At 41.8% G+C, this 18447-nt stretch overlaps 1 protein-coding gene across 2 annotated transcripts in view; it reads right to left on the bottom strand.

Moving 5' to 3' along the window:
- Positions 1-5673: 5673 nt before the first annotated feature.
- The window catches only part of LOC126480812 (mucin-17-like), a 435691-nt gene continuing 422917 nt past the window's right edge, over positions 5674-18447 (bottom strand). For both annotated transcript variants that reach the window (XM_050104138.1, XM_050104139.1), the window contains exon 7: positions 5674-7702. In XM_050104138.1, the coding sequence (XP_049960095.1) occupies positions 7523-7702 (180 nt within the window). In that variant the 3' untranslated portion in view covers positions 5674-7522. The remainder of the gene's footprint in view (positions 7703-18447) is intronic.

Raw genomic sequence — 18447 nt, 5'->3', positions numbered from 1 at the left:
AGCTATGATTAAGTTATGCTCAGTTCAAAATTCTACCAGGCGGCTTCCTCTTTCGTTCCTTACTCCTATTCCATATTCACCTACTACTTTTCCTTCTCTTCCTTTTCCTACTATCGAATTCCAGTCACCCATGACAACTAAATTTTCGTATCCCTTCACTATCTGAATAATTTCTTTTACCTCATCATACATTGCATCAATCTCATCATCATCTGCAGAGCTAGTTGGCATATAAACTTATACTACTGTGGTAGGCGTGGGCTTCATGTCTATCTTTGCTACAACAATGCGTTCACTACGCTGTTTGTAGTAGCTTGCCCGTGCTCCTATTTTTTTTATTCATGTTAAACCTACTCCTGCAGTACCCCTATTTGATTTTGTATTTATAACCCTGTATTCACCTGTCCAGAAGTCTTGTTTCTCCGGCCACCGAACTTCACTAATTCCCACTATATCTAACTTTAACCTATCCATTTCCCTTTTTAAATTTTCTAACCTACCTCCCCAATTAAGGGATCTGACATTCCACGCTCATATGTAGAACGCCAGTTTTCTTTCTCCTGATAACGACGTCCTCTTGAGTAGTCCCCGCCCAGAGATCCGAATAGGGGATATTTTACCTCCGGAATGTTTTACCCAAGAGGACGTCATCACCATGTAACCATACAGTAAAGCTGCGTGCCCTCGGGAAAAATTACGGCTGTAGTTTCCCCTTGCTTTCAGCTGTTCGCAGTACCAGCACAGCAAGGCCGTTTTGGTTAGTGTTACAAGGCCAGATCAGTCGATCATCCAGACTGTTGTCCCTGCAACTACTGAAAAGGCTGCTGCCCCTCTTCAGGATCCATATGTTTGTCTGGCCTCTCAACAGATAGCCCTCCGTTGTGGTTGCACCTACGGTATGGCTATCTGTATCGCTAAGGCGCGCAAACATCCCTACCAACGGCAAGGTCCATGGTTCATGGAGGAGGCATGCAGCATTACATACCTTAAAATTAATATTCCATCACCCACAGTCAAAAAATAATAGGCAAGCAGTAAACATGGGTTGTCACACGTGTAAGAGGCTCTTCCATTCACATATTATGGTGACACATAACACTCTCACAAAGCTCTGTTTACAGTAGAAGAAAGAGTTTTATGTATGACAATGCATGATTGGTGCTTGCTAATAATTTTTGATTGTGCCAAATTTCATATTGGCTTTAAGATAAGTGATACTACAAGGCTATATAGACACATTTCCATTACATGCATTTTATTGTGTGTAGTAAGACAAAATAATCATCTGTATATTCCTTGTTTTATGGAACTTGATAATGCAATGATAAGGTCCAGAAACATTGTGTAATAAATAAATCTCTCATTTTCAATAGCTTGTGCTGATCTCTGAGAACAACAGGACATAAATGTGACATACCTTTTAATTGCATTGACTTAGAAGCTAACATCTATTATACCGCCATGGAACCATAGACATTAGTATGTGGCAAATTTCAACTTTGATACATCGAACCGTTCCTAAAAATACAGAAATAAAAAAAATTGGCTTTTAATAGACTTATGGACAGACAGTCTGAGAACAAATGAAAAAAAGTTTTTATCGTGTGATCTAATTACAAATTTACAGTTTTCATATTTTTCCTATGGTTGTACTGTGAAACCTTATTTCTCGAAAAATATCAAGATTATAGACCAATGGAAAGCACCTTATAGGTTTTCATGAATGAATTTTCTAGTATCAAAATATATTACCTAAATAGCCACAGCTTTTAGTTGCATTGACTTAGAAATATACATTTATTACACCACTAAGGTCCTATAGACCTTAGTATATAACATAAATTTCAACTTGATGTGTATACCCGTTCCTGAGGAAAAGGGTTTTTAATAGTCAGATGGAGAAACAGACAGACAACAGAGTGATCCTATAATGGTTCCATTTTTACCAATTGAGGGCCGGAACCGCAAAAGTAAATAACTGAGTGCAGAGGGTCAACATCAATTAGTTTTATAACGGCAGGATAAGTTGACAGTATTTTAATATAGGGATAATCTTAGATGTAACAAACTGGTCAACAATCTCGAGCAGTTCCAAGGTAGCCGATTACCATTGTAACGGAATGGGGTTAGAGGATTTGTGGCTGTGGGTTTTCCTTTTAATTTTACTTCTCTCTTCTTGATTTCTTTCAGTTCTACTTTTTACCATTAATATAGCTATAGAATTTAGCTACACAGTTTAATATTATATATTCAAAATGAAAGAAATGTGAAATGTATGGAGCATAACAACCTGCCTTAGAATCACAAGATGGGGGAATGACATCGACAGCAATAAATAAATAAAAGTTCCACTTGTTCTATAAGGATCCTTTTGGGAACTGAGATGCTAATATACAGAGACAATGAAAATACATAGACATAGAAAATACACTGATACAAGGAACAAATATCCAGATCATCTTCAATTCCACAGCTGTGTCTTAATACAACTGAAATGAAAGCTGTGACTTCAACCCCTTCTCATTTTGTAACCTCCAAAACTTTCAAACCCACCCCAGCCCAGTTCCCTGAGGCACACCAGAAGATGTATACAGGACCACAGGTGGATGGTTATGGAGATAAAGCTTTGATTAGGTGCATAAGGGTTTATTTTTAAAGTGGTAAAATACTGAATTGCAAACAGAAGTTGAAACTTTTTGAAAGTAATACTTAATGTGTACTTCTGATCAATGTTGTAAGACGTGAGCAGGACTTATCATAGTAAAGGAAGTGTTCATTTGATACCATTCCATTGCGCAATTAGGTTGGTTCAAAGTATTTCAGTGGCATTCCTCATTGTACCTTTTGACAAGAGGGTAAAAATTATCAGATTTCTTTTTACATTGTAGTTTCATTTGTGACACAAAGTCTTCTGCAAAACTATGGGAGTGATTGCATCTCAGTGGAATAAGTGTCTCACCAGTAGCAGATATGTACTCTGACTTAGCACCATTTGTCAGTTCATAATTTTACAACATAACATTTGTTGTGGTTGAAACTTAAAAGATCATACTATACTGTTGTAAGTATAAAGGCAATACAGTACACAAAAGCTACTTATGTGATAAATATTATCATTGCACTTGATTCACAAGACTTACTACATGGCCTTCTTAGATGAAACATCACAATCCAATATATAATCAATATTGCTCAAGAAATGCACAAATTTTTAAAAACAAAGCTATATTACACTTTAGAATTTAATGGGATAATTTAAGAATGCCAGTTAACTTACCACAAGATGCAGGTTCAGTTTCTACACAACAAATTCATAAAGCTTATAAAGAAAATGCACTGGCAGTTGTTTTTGAAATGGGGTGCTACATAAGATTAGATGAGTGGATCAGATAACTAATGAAGGGGTACCAAATTCAATTGACGATAAAAAAATTTATGAGACACCTTGACCAAAAGAAGGGATCAGTTGACAGAACACATCTTGAGGCTACAAGTAATCGTCAATCTGGCAACAAAAGGAAGTTTTGGGGGGTGAATATTATAGAAGGAGTCCCAGGATTGAATACAATAATCAGGCACAAATGGATGTTGTTTGTGACATTTATGTAGAGATTATGAGCCTTGCAGAGGATAGACTATCATGGAGAATTGCAACAAACCTGTCTTCAGAATGAAGATAAAACAACAGCAAAGAAAAATTATCAGTACACAGTTTCAAGGTGAAAAGATAATCTGTAAAAAAATAAAGTGTGTTTTGTGACTACAGCTAACCTGACACCACATAACCATCTTTACATTAATTTAGATTCAGTGAGAACAGTAAGTATCAAATATGGTGCACATCTCTCATGCCACATTTATAACTCACCTTAATAAGCTGAAAATAAAGGACACCAATTTCTTCAATTGCTACATTATATCATTAAGAAATTGAAACCGTATGTTATTATTTTGTGTACAGAATATATTATGTGTAATTATTTGTTAATCTCAAAACAGTGAAAGTATCTTTCCCTGCAGGTAAAAACTGCTTCTTTTGTAGAAACTAGCTACAGGGTACATGCTATTGTTTCCATTTTCTATTGTAAAAGTAACACGGTCTTTTAACAAGAAATCAATGCTTATTCCTATATTGTAACTGTTGGTAATTCGGTAGTCTAACAGCACTATGAAGTGTTGTAACAAAACTTTATTAGTATAAACTTCTTAAATCTTTTTGATAGGGTTTTTTCATTTTTGATATCCGTTTTCTTTGTAAAGAAGTATTATATTTGTTTATGGATCTGAGTGGACTGTTACTGCATGAGATTGTTTTACTTTAATTTAGAATTACAAAAATATTTGTGTTCCATGGACTTCTGAAACTGGTTTACTGTATTTGTAATACTGTCACACATGACAAACAAAGAACAAGTAAATAAGATCAAATGTTTGGATTCAAATTAATGATATCAATATAATGGAAGGAAACATTCCACGTGGGAAAAATTATATATAAAAACAAAGATGAGGTGACTTACCGAACAAAAGCGCTGGCAGGTCGATAGACACACAAACAAACACAAACATACACACAAAATTCAAGCTTTCGCAACAAACTGTTGCCTCATCAGGAAAGAGGGAAGGAGAGGGGAAGACGAAAGGAAGTGGGTTTTAAGGGAGAGGGTAAGGAGTCATTCCAATCCCGGGAGTGGAAAGACTTACCTTAGGGGGAAAAAAGGACAGGTATACACTTGCACACACGCACATATCCATCCACACATACAGACACAAGCTTGTGTCTGTATGTGTGGATGGATATGTGCGTGTGTGCAAGTGTATACCTGTCCTTTTTTCCCCCTAAGGTAAGTCTTTCCACTCCCGGGATTGGAATGACTCCTTACCCTCTCCCTTAAAACCCACTTCCTTTCGTCTTCCCCTCTCCTTCCCTCTTTCCTGATGAGGCAACAGTTTGTTGCGAAAGCTTGAATTTTGTGTGTATGTTTATGTTTGTTTGTGTGTCTATCAACCTGCCAACGCTTTTGTTCGGTAAGTCACCTCATCTTTGTTTTTATATATAAGATCAAATGTTTTATTACATAAGCATCCACTGCTATGTAAGGAACAAGTTTAATGACAAAGGATAAAAAGTGGAAACATTTACTGACTAGTCTTTATTTTCAATGCCCAATGTATACATAATATGTATTTCCAAATTTTAGATGTACACATAGACTTATTCATAAACAATAGAAATAAAACACAAATTTAATAAACATATGCACATTCAAGGACATGCAGTTAACATTTTCAAACATCTGATTTCACAAAAGGGAGAAACTGACAAGGAATATGTATAAAAGAGTGAAACATTACTAACAAGTCCTACACTTCTCTTCACAATCTTTCAGGTGTAGAGGTGAGAAATTACAAGACACTTCGGAGTGATAATATGATCTTTACTCTATCTACACACTATAAACGTACAAAACTCCTGTAAAATAGGATACTAGTCTACTTGTTGTTTAAGGCCCTGTGATCGACTAGATCCTCATTCTTCAGTCACTGCAAATCCAGTATTTGCATCCATTCATGCTTCCCATTCTGGCCAACGCCGGAGGCGAAGTCGACTTCCAAAATCCCAGACTCAGAAACAACTAGGCTACACCAACATCTTTGTCTACAGAATCAACCTTCTTTTTTTTTTTTTTTTTTTTTTTTTTAACGAGGCGGCTCACTCGATGTTACAAGTCTTGAGTAGGGCGTGAGTGTAGGAATACAAGATTCTGATACAGACCCATGTACTCTCGTGTGGTAGAAAATGCAAAAAAGAGTTCGACTTCCAAAATAAATGTATTTCTGACTATCTTGTTAACGACCGACACTCATACCAGGCTGAACTCGAGTTGAAAATGCCACATACCCGCTTCTTTTTTGCTTTCACTCACCTACAAGTAAGGCTTGTAATAAATACGTCGTATGACAGCTAACCAGCAAGTATGTACAGCAGGTCATAATTTTTCTGAAAAATATATATTATTCACAAAGAGACTGGGTAACGTTCTCGGCCGCGATTTTCGCTCGGAAAATGTTAAAATACTATATCTATGGCATTTGAAATTTAACAAACATCAATTAATTGCTCTAGATACATCACATCGATTTATTATAATAATAATAATTATTATCGTAGTGAACAATATAGGCAGTTTGGCCCGTTTCACAATAATAGATGAGCTAAGCTAGAGCACCAACACTGAAAAGGAGAATGTATTGTTCCCAGCACGACGGTGACTAAACGAATAACAGTATTTGCTTGAAACACCTACAGAGATTCCAGCTGGCCACTGCATCTTGTGCAGTGTTTGTCTCCTCCACTTGCTCTGGAGGAGAAATAGCGTCACTTGCTTGTTAGGGAACCAATGCAAGACTAATTGATACTCAGTCCCTGAGTTCCAGAGAGACTGCAGCAGAGTCCTGCGAAGAGATTCGTGCTGCAATCTTGTTGCTTGCTGCTACCGCAAAGATTCAAAGGGACTACTTCTCAACAAACTAGGGACTCGCCAGGTAACGTCAGTAATACGGCAAGGATCGTTGTCTAAGTTATTTCTTTGTATCGTTAAAAGCTGATTACTTGTTCCGCTTCAAAAAAAAGGACCTAGGTGTAAGATGAGTAAGGGAGGATTGTGTCAGTCTGACTTTCAGTTCGTAAAAAAGGAATTTGACGAGAGAAAAACTGTCTGAAAAGGAATACTTAATGCTGTTGTTTGCACTAAGCATTGCTGCGTTGTGTAGGGAGGGGATTTGGAGCTGATGATGAGTTGAATGGACTAGTAGAGGCACTGTTGAAGTTTTATACCATGTCCAAACAAACAGAAGCCGGAAAAATAACCTAATCAATCATTTGTGAACACAAACATGCAGTTTTCGACTACTTTATCCTGCAATTTTGAATGACGTACTTTCTAGAAAATCTAACCAGCCATTTTCTCGTAAATGCTACGCAATCGATGTCTCCGTCTGACGGGGCAAACGGCCGAAGTCATCTATGTTAGCTCAGGCTTAAATCAACGACAGAATGTAGCGTAATTCTACAGCAACAAACGCATCCTAACTATACACTTGCTTCTATTAATATTAACTGTACATTTCCTTCCAGCCATACGTAAAGAGACAGATGTCCACACCATCAGCTAAACTGTAGTTAGCCGAACAGTATAAACTGACTTCCTGCGAGAGTCATAGCAACGTGAATGGGGGACCTAGGCGACAGCAGCAGGTACAGACCAGTGACAGTAACACTTTCCTCTTCGTTTCGTAAGATTTCGTCAGTGCTAATCTGTGAAGTAAAGATGAAAACGATTCATAAATAGAGCACAGCGTTAGCAGACGATTTGTGAAATTGTAGCGTGACGCGTGTAGTTATCGACAGATGTTTCAGATGACAGCGGAGAGAAGCCAGCGTGCTCGTATCGGGAAAGAAAGTCTGAGTGTTGACGGTGGGTGCAGCAACATTATCCAGCGGGAGGCCGTCGCAGGACGCCTACTGCTTGTCCTGTTCCTGCGGCGGGGGCGGTGGGGGCGGCAGCACCAGCGAGTCGTGCAGCTCTCCGGAGCCGGGCCCGGGGCTCAGCGTGGGCTGGTCCAGCGAGCCGCCCCCGCTGCCGCTGCTGCCGCTGCTCGCCGCCCGCACCGCCTCGGCGCGCGTCAGCTTCTGGCGGGCCTGCAACACAGCAACGAGTAGCCTCAGTCACCCGCCCTGGAGTACAAGGGTGGAAACAAGGTGGTATTCCCATATCGACATAGGCAAAAATAAGAACGTTTCAGAGCGACGGCCAGTGAGACTAGAAATCTACTCTGTAGGAATCAGCACGGGTTTCGAAAAATACGATCGTGTGAAACCCAGCTCGCGTTATTCGTCCACGAGACTCAGAGGGCCATAGACACGGCTTCCCATTTTTTTTTTGTGGTTTTAGGGGGCACAACTACAGTGGTCATTAGCGCCCAGACTAAGTTATGAATGCACTGCGAGGCACAAGGTTAAAACAGCAACTAAAAAGGACAACACTCTAAAAAGCACATTAACAGGCAAGGTATTAAAAGAAAACAGCATAATCAAGTATCCTTAGACAGGTTTGTAAAGTGGATAAAACGAAGAGCGCGAGCAGCTGCTCCTGGGTCATCCGATAAAATGTCATCCAGAGTACATGGCAGGCCAAGATCAATGCGCAGTGTATTAAAATTCGGACAGGAGGTTAAAATGTGGCGTACCGTCAGCAATTGCCCACATGGGCAGAACGGCGCCGGCCCAGCCGTCAGCAGATGGCGGTGGCTGAACCGGCAGTGTCCAATCCGTAACCGGACCAAAACTACCTCCTCCCGCCGAGAAGAGCGTGAAGTCGTCCAAGCCGTGGAGAGAGGTTTCAAGACCCTTGTTGTCAGTAAGTGTAGACCAATCGGCATGCCACAGCGATAAAATGCTCTGACAAATGACCCTGCTAAAATCAGATGAAGGCACACAACAAGAAGCTGTCCGAGGCTGGAGGACCGCAGCCTTGGCCGCGGCATCTGCAGCTCCTTCCGAGGGATACCGAAATGACCAGGAACCCACATGAAGGTAACCGGAGAACCGTCGTCCGCCAGCTGCTGAAGAGAGCGCTGGATCCGGTGCACGAATGGGTGAACCGGATACGGATCACTGAGGCTCTGGATGGCGCTCAGGGAATCAGAGCAGATGACATAAGCAGGATGTCGGCGGCGGCGGATGTAAAGAACAGCCTGATAGAAGGCAAATAGCTCAGCTGTGAAGACCGAACAATGGCCATGCAACCGGTATTTGAGGTAGATGCCGTGTTTCTTGACTTCCGCAAGGAGTTCGATACAGTTCCCCACAGTCGTTTAATGAACAAAGTAAGAGCACATGGAGCATCAGACTACTTGTGTGATTGGATTGAAGAGTTCCTAGATAACGGAACGCAGCATGTCATTCTCAATGGAGAGAAGAAGTAAGAGTGATTTCAGGAGTGCCACAGGGGAGTGTCGTAGGACCGTTGCTTTTCAGAATATACCGAGTGATCAAAAAGTCAGTATAAATTTGAAAACTGAATAAATCACGGAATTATGTAGGTAGAGAGGTACAAATTGACACACATGCTTGGAATGACAGGGGTTATTATCAGAACCAAAAATATACAAAAGTTCAACAAATTTCCGACAGATGGCGCTTCATCTGATCAGAATAGCAATAATTAGCATAACAAAGTAAGACAAAGCAAAGATGGTGTTCTTTACAGGAAATGCTCAATATGTCCACCATCATTCCTCAACAATAGCTGTAGTCGAGGAATAATGTTGTGAACAGCACTGTGATCCATGTCCGGAGTTATGGTGAGGCATTGGCGTCGGATGTTGTCTTTCAGCATCCAAAGAGATGTCGGTCGATCACGATACACTTGCGACTTCAGGTAACCCCAAAGCCAATAATCGCACGGACCTGGGAGGCCAAGCATGACGAAAGCAGCGGCTGAGCACACGATCACCACCAAACGACGCGCGCAAGAGCTCTTTCACGCGTCTAGCAATATGGGGTTAAGCACCATCCTGCATAAACATCGTACGTTCCAGCAGGTGTTTTCAGCCAGGCTAGGGATGATGTGATTCTGTAACATTTCGGCGTACCTCTCACTCGTTACGGTAGCAGTTACAAAACCAGAATCACGCATTTCATCGAAGAAAAAAGGCCCGATAACGGTAGATGTGCAAAATCCAACCCATACCGTGACTTTCTCTTCGTGCAATGGAGTTTCCACGAAAGTTCTATGATTTTCGGTAGCCCAAATTCTGCAGTTGTGGGCGTTGATAGACCCTCGGGGCGTGAAATGAGCTTCGTCTGTCCACAACACGTTACTCAACCAATCGTCATCTTCCGCTATCTTTTGAAACGCCCACAGCGCAAATGCCCTCCGCTTCACTAAATCGCCAGGTAACAGTTCATGATGCCGGTGGATTTTGTACGGATAGCATCGGAGGGTACGCCTAAGTGCCAACCAAACAATAGTGTATGGAATGCCGGTGCGACGTGCGACTGCACGAGCGCTGACTTCCCCGTGCATGGATGAACCCGCTACAGTCTCCATTTATTTCTGAACTGTCTCAGCAGCATTACGCCTTGTGCTGGGTCGGCCACTATCGTCTAAACAACCCGTGGCTTAGAACTCCGAAATCATACTTGCCACAGCTGCTTTTGTCAACGGACCTTTACCCGTTCGAATCTCCATCCTATGGCGATAGGATCGTAACGCTGAACTAGCGCATTCCCCATTCTGGTAACAAAGCTTCAGTAAAAACGCCTTTTCAGGTAACGTCAACATGCTGCGACTGCTGGCGCATCTGATTCTCTCTCTCATTACAGTTCCTTTTATACACGATTGTCATGCGCAGTCACTGACTTTTTGCTGTCCAGCGCCTTCTGTCGGATATTTTGTGAACTTTGTTTTTCTTTTTGGTTCTAATTAAACCCCATGTCATTCCAAGCATGTCTATCAATTTTTACCTCTCTATCTACATTATTCCGTGGTTTATTAAGTTTTCAAATGTATACTGACTTTTTGATCACCCAGTACATAAATGACCTGGTGGATGACATCGGAAGTTCACTGAGGCTTTTTGCGGGTGATGCTGTGATACATCGAGAGGTTGTAACAATGGAAAATTGTACTGAAATGCAGGAGGATCTGCAACGAATTGACGCATGGTGCAGGGAATGGCAATTGAATCTCAATGTAGACAAGTGTAATGTGCTGCGAATACATAGAAAGAAAGATCCTTTATCATTTAGCTACAATATAGAGGTCAGCAACTGGAAGCAGTTAATTCCATAAATTATCTGGGAGTAGGCATTAAGAGTGATTTAAAATGAAATGATCATATAAAGTTGATCGTCGGTAAAGCAGATGCCAGACTGAGAGTCATTGGAAGAATCCTAAGGAAATGCAATCCGAAAACAAAGGAAGTAGGTTACAGTACGCTTGTTCGCCCACTGCTTGAATACTACTCAGCAGTGTGGGATCCGTACCAGATAGGGTTGATAGAAGAGATAGAGAAGATCCAACGGAGAACAGCGCGCTTCGTTACAGGATCATTTAGTAATCGCGAAAGCGTTACGGAGATGATAGATAAACTCCAGTGGAAGACTTTGCAGGACAGACGCTCAGTAGCTCGGTACGGGCTTTTGTTGAAGTTTCGAGAACATACCTTCACCGAGGAGTCAAGCAGTATATTGCTCCCTCCTACGTATATCTCGCGAAGAGACCATGAGGATGTAGATGTAGATTTCTGCCTAAAGTGGGTGTCGAAATGCAGCTCTCAGACCTTGCCGACTATAGATCCTCGTACTACGCTTCTTGCCCAACTTGGCTTGGAGCATAAGTTCGTAGTGTTTTCCTGTAAGATTAATAAACACAACAGAGACTTTAATCATCAATGATATACACTGAAGAGCCATAGAAACAGGTACACTTGCCTAACATCGTGTAGGGCCCCGCGAGCACGCAGAAGTACCACAACACGACGTGACATGTACTCGACTAATGTCTGAAATAGTGCTGGAGGGAACTGACACCATGAATCCTGCAGGGCTGTCCAGAAATCCGTAAGAGTACGAACGGTTGGAGATCTCTTCTGAACAGCACGTTCGTTGCAAGGCACCCCCGATAAGCTCAATAATGTTCATACCTGGGGAGTTTGGTAGCCAGCGGAAGTGTTTAGACTCAGAAGATTGTTCCTGGAGTCACTATGTAGCAATTCTGGAAGTGTGGGGTGTCGCATTGTCCTGCTGAAATTGCCCAAGTCCGATGGAGTACACAATGGACATGAATGGATGCAGGGGATCATACAGCATGCCTACGTACGTGTCACCTATCAGAGTCTTATCTAGACGTAACGGGAGTCCCATATGACTCCAACTGCACACGCCCACATCATTACAGAGCCTCTACCAGCTTGAACAGTCCCCCGCTGACATGCAGGGTCCATGGACTCATGAGGTTGTCTCCATACCCGATGCAATTTGAAACGAGACTCGTCCGACCAGGCAACATGTTTTCAGTCGTTAACACTTCAATGTCGGTGTTGAAGGGACAAGGCGAGGCGTAAATCTCTGTGTCGTGCAGTCAGGAAGTGTACACAAGTGGGCCTTCGGCTCCGAAAGCCCATATCGATGATGTATTGTTGAATGGTTCGCACGCTGACACTTGTTAATGGCCCAGAATTGAAATCTGCAGCAATTTGCAGAAGGGTTGCACTTCTGTCACATAGAAAAATTCTCTTCAGTTGTCGTTGGTCCCGTTCTTGCATCAGCGATGTCGGAGAGTTGATATTTTACTGAATTCCTGATATTCGCTGTGCATTCGTGAAATGGTCGAACGGGAAACTCCCCACTTCATCGCTACCTCGGAGATGCTGTGTCCCATAGTTCGTGCGTCGACTATAACATCACGTCCAAACTCACTTAAATCTTGATAACCCGCCACTGTAGTAGCAGTAACCGATCTAACAACTCCGCCAGACACTTGTTGTTTTTATATAGGCGTTGCCGACGGCAGCCCCGTATTCTGCCTGTTTACATATCTCTGTGTTTGAATACGCATGCTTATATCAATTTCTTTGCCGCTTCATAGCGTTATCTCCTCCACTACTTACAACTGTCTGGCAACGCCGGGTTAACAGTTCGATTCTGCGACTGTATAAATCTCGTGGCTTTGAGGCGAAGAACTCATAGAGTCACGTTCTCACCGAGCGAGGTGATGCAGTGTCTGGAACAGTGGACTCGCATTCGGGAGGACGACGGTTCAATCCCGGGTCCGGCCATCCTGATTTAGGTTTTCCGTGATTTCCTTAAATCGCTCCAGGCAAATGCCGGGATGGTTCCTTTGAAAGGGCACGGCCGACTTCCTTCTCTGTCCTTCCATAATCCGATGAGACAGATGACCACGCAGTCTGGTCTCCTCCCCCAAAAAAAACCTCAACATAGCCATCCGGATAGAAAGTTCCTTGAAGGCTGTTCGATAGAGAGCAGTTAAGGTGAAACGCTGATGGCGCAAGATCAGGTGAATAAGGTTGGAGCGGATTGGCTTCCCAACCCAACTCATGTATAGTGTTTTCTGTCGGTCTAGCAGAATGTGAGCGGGCGTTATTGAGGATGGCATCACTTCACGCAGTCTCCTGGCTTTGTTCTTGGACTGCGTCTGTAAGTCCTCTCAGTTGCTGACAATAAATGACAGCAGTGATGGTTACACCTCAGGGAAGCAATTCGTAGTACACCACACCGTCGCTGTTCCATCCACATTATCTTTTGTGGATGCGCACAGTTCTTTGTACGTGTATCTGCTGCTTTCTTCGGTCTCAACAGCATTCTAAACACGAAAAACACCCAATAGTGTAACACCACCTCCTTCGTACCTCACGGTTAGCACTACTTTGATGGCACGCAACATCCTCCAGACATTCGCCAAACTCAAACCCTTCCATCTAATAGTCACTCTAAATAACTGTTTTCCAGTAATCAGATGTCCAGTGGCGTCTATACACCGCCTCAAGTGTTGCTTAGCATTGGCTACAGAAATGTCAGCTTATGAGCAGCTTGAACATTGTACCCTATTATTTTTAAATCCCTGTGCACTGTCATTGAGCTTGCTGGTAGGACAATCATTGTGTTTGCTGGTAGGACTTCGTGTGGTATAGTCGGAGGAACGAGGTGTCAAAGCAAGGTTGGCAACTGGCAAGGAAAATGATAATCACTGCATGCCGCACCGACGAATGAGCTTCAATACGCCACCTTTGTCGATTGTCTACTTATGGCTGAGCAGAGGAACGCTCAGCTCAATTAGCAGTCACCGATCAAGACGACAGCATCGCCTTAGATTGGCCACCAGAGTATTAAATGTCTTTGGCAGAACTTAATTCGAATATTATGACTGTTATATTTGAAGTGAAGAGTCTTGCAAATCTGTCTGTATCAACTGATATTTTAATACTCAGTTACAGTTGTAAATAGTCGGAATGCTCCTGTGGAAACGGATTCTACAAATTTACGTAACTTTTGGTTCTATACTGTAGTAAAATGAACTAATACATTACGTGTTATAGTGCCACTCAGTCTCTCCCTAGGCAAACAAAAGAACCCATCGTTTTACTGGCGACGTTATTTTCGTTCATCACAACGCTTTGCATCTCATGAGTGATTCTTTCCACTGATTTCATGCGATTTTTTACAACCACCTTCTACAATATTCGATGTTCCCTGTACGTCAGTATTTGAGTGAGGTCTGTCTCGTCTTGGTTTATCTGAGGCTGTTCCTTCGTGTTTCCACTTCACAATCACCAATAGTCGACTAGGTGCACTTTATCAGGGTTGAAATGTCTCCGATGGATTTGACACTTAGGTGACATCCAGTGACTAGTCCACGTTCGAAGTCGATGAGCTCTCCTGGCCGAACCATTTTGACGTTTCTGCTTCCCTGCTGACAACACAGTACTCCCCGCCACCTTTTATAACGGCCGATACTCCTCTCGTGATGTGCGCTGGTCAATCCCATATTACGTAGGGTTTCCAGATACCTTTGATGAGATCGTGTATCTACACTACTGGCCATTAAAATTGCTACACCAAGAAGAAATGCAGATGATAAAAGCGTATTCATTGGACAAATATATTATACTATAACTGGCATGTGATTACATTTTCACGCAATTTGGGTGCATAGATCCTGAGAAATCAGTACCCAGAACAACCACCTCTGGCCGTAATAACGGCCTTGATACGCCTGGGCATTGAGCCAAACAGAGCTTGGATGGCGTGTACAGGTACAGCTGCCCATGCAGCTTCAACACGATACCACAGTTCATCAAGAGTAGTGAGTTGCGTATTGTGACGAGCCAGTTGCTCGGCCACCATTGACCAGACGTTTTCAATTGGTGAGAGATCTGGAGAATGTGCTGGCCAGGGCAACAGTCGAACATTTTCTGTATCCAGAAAGGCCCGTACAGGACCTGCACTATCCTGCTGAAATGTAGGGTTTCTCAGGGATCGAATGAAGAGTAGAACCACGGGTCGTAACACATCTGAAATGTAACGACCACTGTTCAAAGTGCCGTCAATGCGAACAAGAGGTGACCGAGACGTGAAACCAAAGGCACCCCATACTACCACGCCGGGTGATACGCCAGTATGGCGATGACGAATACACGCTTCCAATGTGCATTCACCGCGATGTCACCAAACACGGATGAGACCATCATGAGTCATCCGAAAAAATGAGGTTTTCCCGTTCGTGCACCGAGGTTCGTCTTTGTACACAATCGCTGGCGCTCCTGTCTGTGATGCAGCGTCAGGGGTAACCGCAGCCATGGTCTCCGAGATGACAGTCCATGCTGTTGCAAACGTCGTCGAACTGTTCGTGCAGATGGTTGTTGTCTTGCAAACGTCCCCATCTGTTGACTCAGGGATCGAGAAGTGTCTGCACGATCCGTTACAGCCATGCGGATAAGATGCCTGTCATCTCGACTGCTAGTGATACGCGGCCGTTGGGATCCAGCACGGCGTTCCGTATTACCCTCCTGAATATACCGATTCGATATTCTGCTAACAGTCATTGGATATCGACCAACGCGAGAAGAAATGTCGCGATACGATAAACTGCAATCGCGATAGGCTACAATCCGACCTTTATCAAAGTCGGAAACGTGATGGTACGCATTTCTCCTCCTTACACGAGGCTTCAGAACAACGTTTCACCAGGCAACGCCGGTCAACTGCTTGCTGTTTGTGTATGAGAAATCCCTTGGAAACTTTCCTCATGTCAGCACGTTGTAGGTGTCAGCACCGGCGCCAACCTTGTGTGAATGCTCTGAAAAGCTAATAAATCGCATATCACAGCATCTTCTTCCTGTCGGTTAAATTTCGCGTCTGTTGCACGTCATCTTCGTGGTGTAGCAATGTTAATGGCCAGTTGTGTAGTTTCCAACAGATATGCTGCCTCAGTTATTGGAACGCATCGCCCTGGACATATCAGTTCACTCACGTGTTACCAATGTAATGGATGCCCCAGCCCTTACTACACAGTAGAACATGCCTTAGAAAAAACTTATGGAAATTGCTGGATCGCTCACTTGGGAAACACAAAATGGCCTCCACACTCACAAGGCTTAAGACCATTGGAGTTTTATCTGTGGGGAAAACTTTAACAAGAGAATTAGAAGGAAAGGCTGACGACTTCCGAAGACAATAAATACTCTGTAACTCAGGCCTATGACGCAGGAAATGTACTATTGTCTATCTGGTATCGCTTAATAGCATGTATAAATACTAATTGTCGACAATTTTGAGCGCTCGATACGACAGTCATAATAATGAACATGTGAACCGTGCCTCAATTACATGTTTTCAATAGGTCAGACTTTTGTTGGAGACCTGCGGACAGCTGGACCGTGATTCGTGACGCTATTAGCTTGTTAATATTTGTTTCTATTGTTCTAAGGTGTCCGACCGGCTACCCTCGTCAACGTAACGCGATATTTCGACAGCCTACTGTGGCGTCATCTTCAGGTGATACCTGTCGAATGACCGTCTTCGCTACATTCCGCCTCCTTTATGCTATAATCTCTCCCCACCCCCTTCGCGCTACCCGGTCGCACGATGCGTCAGTTGGAATGGTCGGTGAACGGCATCGCGGCTGACGCTATGGTTTTAGTTGGCTGAGCACTGGGTCTCAAACTTTGCCTAGGGTGTAGCCACTGTCTCTGTTGATCAGCCCGTCAGCCACTAGAATTTCAGTGGCCTCCTTCAAGTTCCACAAAAGTCATTGAAGTTCTCTTCGACGTCTCTTTTTAATTCCACAGAAAAAAGTATGCAGCCCGAGTAATAAAAGCTCTTGTCATAATTCGGCAGTTATAAACGTGGCTATTACCTTCATATATCAGCAAAATTCGACACATTATGTATATATCGCGTAGCATAATACCACAATTGCTTTATTAATTATACCATAATCATCATTAATTTATAGATAACATTACATACTGTTTTTGTTGAAACCTAATACCTTACTACTTCTTCATTGAAGATGAATAATCTTTTCTCTTTATCCAAGCGAAAACCAAATAAAGTGAACTACACAAGATACCTGAAAAAAGATTAAACCTTGAAGAAAAGTTTCGCTAGTACCTACCTATAAAAATATAGATATGTGAACAAAATACACTATAAATGTAATTTCTCCACAAAAACGAAAATCTATAGTAATAGCACCAAAAAATGTGGTAAATTGCTGTTTTTCTACCATGTCTAGGGCTGTAGGGGCAAAAATAAAAGTTTTAAATTCTGAAAGAAAAATAAATAGAATTAAAGACAAGTATACAATCATAGCCTGATGCAAAGAAAAAAAACAGTTCCTTAAAATTGTTGGGAAAGATTTTATAACACAATATTAAAAATAAAGAAAGAGAAGTTTAAATATAGAAAATTAGTAGAATTTTTGTCATTTCATAAAAATTATAATGTAGAAGTAAAAAATTAAAAATACTATTCATGAACTATAAGAATAAATTGAGAGGTAAGTATGAGAGAAATATTTTACAATATATTAGAAAATGAGCATTGTACATTAAAAACTGGGATGAACTTGTATCATAACATAAGAAACAATATTCAGTGAAGACACTAATCACAGGATGAATATAAAAATCATCTCTATCAGATTGACTAAATTTAGTAGAATATAGGATTGTCATTGATGGAAAAGTAATTTCTCTAGAAGAATCAGGAACAACTATTAGAAAGTGAAATTAATCTTAAATTTTGGGTGAACTGAAGTCAGTAATGGAAACTCATCATAATTTGTCTTTAGAGCCTGAAATATCATGATATGTACATTTCACTTTCAAGTAATGTTATCCTACAGGTGTTTATGTATTTTCTTTAAAGTTGTTTCTTAATAATGTGCCAGTGCAAGACCTCTAGTACTGAGCGCCAAGTAATTTCAATCATACAGGCATTAAGAATTAAACTAAAGCTGTACAAGGTTACAAGTTATAAACAGATTCCATGTGCAATGCATTGTTACCCTTTTGTGACATTACTATCAGTGCAAAGGAGACATACTGTAGAAATAGAACAAGGAGTATGAGAGAGATAATTCTGTATGATGTGGTCATTCCTGGTCAGCAGTGCAATGTTAGAGTTAGTAGTCACTAACGCCAAAAATAAAATTGTAGATCCTAGAAATATTAATAACCTCATCTTGATAAACTGAATGAAGGATCCAATCTACAAATCAAAATAGAGCTAATGAGAAAACTCCCATCTACCAGAGAATAGGGGGCAAATAAAATTGTAAAACCATTGAAACTTGAGGCAGCTATAAGCAGATCTTAGAATTTTTCTGTTCAAATTGCATCAAACATCAGCAATCA

This window comes from Schistocerca serialis, chromosome 5, assembly GCF_023864345.2.
Source record: "Schistocerca serialis cubense isolate TAMUIC-IGC-003099 chromosome 5, iqSchSeri2.2, whole genome shotgun sequence".
NCBI lineage: Eukaryota > Metazoa > Arthropoda > Insecta > Orthoptera > Acrididae > Schistocerca > Schistocerca serialis.
Note: the sequence above shows the minus strand (reverse complement) of the source record. Positions and strands in the feature narration are given on the sequence as shown.